The sequence below is a fragment of the Lipotes vexillifer genome, unplaced genomic scaffold (assembly GCF_000442215.2).
Source record: "Lipotes vexillifer unplaced genomic scaffold, Lipotes_vexillifer_v1.1 scaffold189, whole genome shotgun sequence".
NCBI lineage: Eukaryota > Metazoa > Chordata > Mammalia > Artiodactyla > Lipotidae > Lipotes > Lipotes vexillifer.
The window spans coordinates 1,004,250-1,009,924 of NW_006785816.1; the positions used below are offsets into that span (position 1 = coordinate 1,004,250).

At 44.8% G+C, this 5,675-nt stretch overlaps 1 protein-coding gene across 1 annotated transcript in view; it reads left to right on the top strand.

Annotated features, from left to right (window-relative positions):
- The window catches only part of STYXL2 (serine/threonine/tyrosine interacting like 2), a 30,929-nt gene that overhangs the window by 13,406 nt on the left and 11,848 nt on the right, over window positions 1-5,675 (top strand). Inside the window, exon 2 of the mRNA XM_007458094.1 lies at window positions 3,516-3,610. Coding sequence (XP_007458156.1) covers window positions 3,516-3,610 — 95 coding nt within the window. The remainder of the gene's footprint in view (window positions 1-3,515; window positions 3,611-5,675) is intronic.

The window sequence follows — 5,675 nt, forward strand, 5'->3', positions numbered from 1 at the left end:
CCGCAAAAAAAAAAAAAAAAAGAAAGGAAAGGTGTATGGGGCAATGAGAGGGGGGGATCGGGGAAGACTTCCCTAAAGAAATGATGACTGAACTAAGATCTGAACGATCAGTGAGGCGGAGGAGGACTGACCATCCAGGCAGCGGAAATGGGCTTCTGCAAAGTGCCTGGGCAAAAGGAAACTCGGTGGGGATGGGAAGCCCAAGGAGACCAGTGTACTGGAAAGGAGTGAGCCCGAGGGAAACCAGTGCAAGCTGAGGCTGGAGAGTAGAAAGGGGCCAGAGACTGCAGGGCCTTGGAGACCATCAAGGTTGATCCCCAGGGTGATATGTGGACACCTTGCCTGGTACCTAGAATTCTGTCCATTCATCCAGCCATCTATCTGTTCATCCATATACCCATCTGTCCACTCACATTTCACTCAGTCATCAAAACCTGCCTGGTTACTCACCTTCCATATGCTGGAGGTACAGGGATAAATAAGACTACCTAAGCTGTACCTTTATAGAACTTGTGTACACACCAACCAGGTGTTCTATTCTTTATTACCTTTACCAAGCAACCAAACCTCTGAAAAGCTCTCTAGTCCTAGTATCCAAGGATATTATCTCACAAACCTCACCCTTAATTCACCCTCACTCCCCGGTCATGCTTTTGAAAATGCATCTTCTGGTCACAAGGAGTACTTGGGCTAGATTGGGAATGATCTGACACAACTGCTCTTGGAAATCACTCAGGAACTACCAATGATGATACAACATTGTGCTGACCTGCATGGGCAGGTCTAGCCACGTCCTGGTTAGAGTCATAGGCTACTCCTTTTTTCTGTCAGAGACATTTCTTTTTTCATAGCCTTGCTGGCTCTGATCACATCATTTTCCCAAGGGGGAAATCTGTTGTGGATGCCTACTACAAGGGAATTAATTATTCTGCTAATCAATTCAACTAAACGTATCTAATTCCAAGTTAGCTCCATTCAGTTCAGCTGGACTCAGCTCAACTCAACCCAATCCATCCATCCATCCATCCATCTGTGCTTTCAACATGCATTCTTCACATACTTTTCTGTCAGAGTCTATGTTGGGCCTGGGGATCCAGCTGGGGTTTCTGCCACCAACCAACTCACCTCCCCTTTCCAATCAAAATGGTATCAGTGTATTGTGTGGAGAGAAGACTGGACTCAGACAGGACTGCTCTATTTTTGCAACTTAGCCCTGCCACTTATTTACTGCCTCGGGCAACTTTGTTAACCTCTCTGAGCCACAGTTTCCTCACCTTAAAGCAGGAATAATAATACCTCCTTTGTGGGAGTTTTGTCAGGATTAAATTTATAAAAGGTACTCAAAAATGGTATCCAGGGATTTCCCTGGCGGCCCAGTGGTTAAGACTTTGCCTTCCAATGCAGGGGATGTGGGTTCGATCCGCAGTCGGGGAGCTAAGACCCCACATGCCTTGTGGCCAAAAAACCAGAACATAAAACAGAAGTAATATTGTAAAAAATTCAATAAAGACTTTAAAAATGGTCCACATAAAAAAAGAATCTTTTAAAAAATATGGTATCCTGGACTTCCCTGGTGGCACAGTGGTTAAGCATCCGCCTGCCAATGCAGGGGACATGGATTTGAGCCCTGGTCCGGGAAGATCCCGCATGCCGCGGAGCAGCTAAGCCCGTGCACCACAACTACTGAAGCCCGCGCGCCTAGAGCCCGTGCTCTGCGACAAGAGAAGCCACCGCAATGAGAAGCCCGCGCACCAAAACGAAGAGCAGCCCCTGCTCCCTGCAACTGGAGAAAGCCCGCGCGCGGCAACGAAGATCCAACGCAGCCAAAAATAAATAAAATAAATAAATTTATAAGAAAAAAAAAATGGTATCCATACCCAGCACAGTGGAAGAACACAGACCAAGGAACATCACTGGGAAATTTCTAAACACTGCAAACCAAAGAAGATCCTACAGGTTTCCACAGAGATAAAATAGGTCAATTACAAGGGTCAGGAAACACACTGACTTCCGACTTTTAAAAGCAAAACGATAATGGACAAGTTTCTAGTTCTGGGTAAGATGGCAAACACACCCTCCACCTAGACTCTCGCATGGATTGCCCTTATAAAATCTGGACAGAAGGCTACAGCAGCTGTTTGAGGACTCTGAAAAGTAAATCGTTTCAGGCAGATTGAGGAGGAAAACCAGAATCCGAACTACTGCCAAATCAGACTCAAGGCAATGTGACAATGATGGCAGCAATAGCCTGAGGTGCCTAAGAAATGAAATATTATTCAGCAATAAGAAGGAACAAATTATTATTTTATAATTTTATATTAGTTTATTATTATAAAATAAAAAATATTATTTGATTTATTAAATAATAATTTATTAATTAATAAAATTATTATAAAATTATATTTATAATTTTACATTTATTATTTTATAATTATGAAATATTATTCAGCAATAAGAACATGCAAAAGAATAGATGACTCTTAGATGCATTTTGCTAAGTGAAATAAGCCAGATCCAAAAGACTACTGTATTATTTCATTTATTTAACCTTCTGGAAAAGGCCACACTATAGGGAAAGAAAACAGATCGGTGATTGCTAGGGGATGAGGTGCAGGGAAGTTTTGACTATAAAACGAATGGGGCATGATGGAATTTTTTGGGAAAAAAAAATAGTATCCATTAAGTTCTCTCGCCTTTTTTTAATCCTCTCTGGACATAAAGGAAAGACCAAGCAAAAAAGACCCAAAGCTCACCACGACCCCTGGAAAAGAGGAGAACCCACTGGGGAGGAGGGCACCCACCACTGTAGTATGGTCCTAACCCTTGGTTTTGCCCTTGATTCACCATGTTCCTCAAAGATCCCTTTGGACACCTCTGCTGAATTCTTTCCGGGAAATTGACATTTACCTAAATTACTCTATTGCATCCCTGGGCTTAGGCTGACTCTGGATTTCTTGTGTTCAAAATCAGGACTGTGCAGTTGAGCACATCTTTATGTTTCCCTCGGTGCTGTGTCAGCCCGTCATCATCATCAGCCCGTGCCCTTTAAGCAGGGAGAAGATACGGGGCATGGAAGGAATGGTGGCAGCCTACCCAGTCCGCCAATCCAGCAGAACCCTGGTGGAAGCCCAGTTAGGGACATCCTACAGTATTGATAACAGAGGAGCAGGGACAAGAAAAGAAAAAGGAGCAGCAGTACATCCAAGGGTGGGAACACACAAAGAAAGTGAAGCCACATCAGCGTGAGTTCTCCCCAATCTCTTCCCTCCACAACCCAGGCTACCACGTCATTAAACATCAAGGTGACAACTCTGGTCTAAAAATAAATAGGCGACTAAGCCATGGCATACCCAGCATTCTGCATTCTTAGGTTCCCTAAACTTAGGAAGGCATTCCCTTTATCTCATTGTTTTCCACTCGTGGCTATAATCAGACCTAGGTTTCTTATCTGAAAAGATTGCCTCCCATTCAGATGCTGCCCAGAGTCATCTCACGTGAATATCCTCCTCTTTTAGGTACTCAATGGTCTCAGATGCAGAAACAGAAAGCATTTTCATGGAGCCCATTCACCTCTCCTCAGCTGTTGCAGCTAAACGGATCATCAATGAAGGTGATGGCATCAGATGGGTGGGAGGAGGGAGAGTCCAAGGGTCATCTGGAGACTCTCGGAGGGGGGCCACTGGAAGGTGTCAATGTGCTTCTCACATGCTTCCCATCACATTAAGAGGAGCGGAGCCCTCCTCATCAACATTCATGGGACAGAGGTGGAAATTATTATGCCTCAGTGTGCACAGTTCTCTAGGCAACAGACTGGGAGGCAGCTCCAATCTGCCCCTAGGGCCCCTCATTCAGTTTTTCAGTTAACCTCAGGGGCCCTGTGATGGCTTATGCTAGAGATGCAGACCTGAGAGCCTAAGAAATGGCTAGGAGCATCCAGAGAGTTCTGTTCAAAGGGATGTCTAGATTTAAATCTGCATTTCCACTAGTGCTTAAAGATGGTTTTTAAACTGAAATATGAATGGGGTGGCAAGAGATGTTAATATTTACACAAAAATATTTAGAGCAGAAAACGTACTACATTTCATTCAAGGATACTCATTCCAATTGGATGGATTTTTTTTTTCCTAATCAATTTTGGGCAAATAATCTTTCACAGTTTCATTCCTCTCCCTTCTCCTCCCTTTGCACTTGGTGTCTCTCTCACTCCGGATGGGTGGGGTGAGATAAGGCAGTCCTGTTAATTGCACAGGGCCCACCTGGCCTTTGGGCTTAATCTGGCATCCACAGCTGGTGGCCATGATCACTTCCCTAGTGATGAGAACCAAACATGCTACTCCTCCATGTAACCCCAGGTCTTGCTTACTCCCTAGGCCCTTTGTGTCCCCGCCAGGGTCCCTGAGGACATCTGGATCTCCTGAGCAGTGAGATATTTTATCACCCTACCTGGGGTCACTGTTACCTTGCTCCAAGTCAGGCCAAGGTGTCTTGATCCCAGTGTAGTTCTTTCTAAATTGCTCCCAGCACCACCCTAACTCTGGAAGTTCTTTTTCCCTCCTGTGTGGTTGGGAATTTCCCTAACCTTCCATCTTGCAAAACCCTTGCGTTTTGCTTCACTCTCTGGACAACTCTCCAGGCTTTGGCTCTTGATAAGTAAAAGTCCAGGTTTAGGGGTTGTGAGAAAACCATGTCCTCTCTTTGAAAGCTTCACTTTCAGGTCTATGGGATGCTAGGGACTTTCAGCATTTATACTGTGACCTGAAGCTGAGCAATGCCTTTTTTTTTTACCCTAAGCCTTTCTAGGCATTGAGCCTAAGTTTCATTAGTCCGAGTGGCTGAAGGATGGTGGGGGAAGAAAAAAAGAATAAATTACAGAAAAAAGGAAAATGTACCAAGTGGTACTTCAAAACATTGCCCTACTCAGTAGTGATTAGAGGGGTAAAGATGGATGTCGGAGAACCCTCCAATTTCAGGAAAGTCTGCACATGCCACACATCCGACAGAGTGCAAAGGGAAAATGTCTGGGCTTTACTCTCTTCTGAAGAAGCCTCAGCGAGTAGAAATAAATGGGAGGGATTGATGCGGCTGAAGCGTGGAGCAGAGACCTAGGGAAAGTAGGAGCTCCCAGTGGGGATAAGGGGCTGGGACATTTGTTTTTAAATTGGAAGGGGAAGAAATCAAAACAATAACCTGCTATATAGATAGCCGAGGAAGACATTGCTGTATATTTCAATGAGGCAGTGGGGAGTTTTTTTTTTTTTTTTTTTTCCATGCAGTAAAGATATCTAAGGAGGGGGGGGAAAGAGAGGGGCTTTTTTACATTTGCCATGTAAGACCGCAGGAGAGCCAAGAGTGGTGGAGAAAATAGGAACGCTTCATCTATTTTTAAGCAAAATAGAGCACTGGGATTGCAGAGGTTTTCTTATTCCTGCTTTTGAAACGGATATCAAAGAACATTTAGAGCTGAGACCTGTGCAGGGATGTGGGTGCACATCAGGTGGTTTAGATGAGGGTGGAGAGGAGAGGGAAGCTTTAGGGAAATGAAGTTGTCAGCCCTGGGCAGAACCCGGGACTCCTGGATCCGCAGACTGGAGCAGCCCGGCTTACAGACACCTGCTCATACTGTGAAGGGCGGGGCCGCGTCTATTGCCAACTGTGGCTGCACTCTTCAGGCAAGA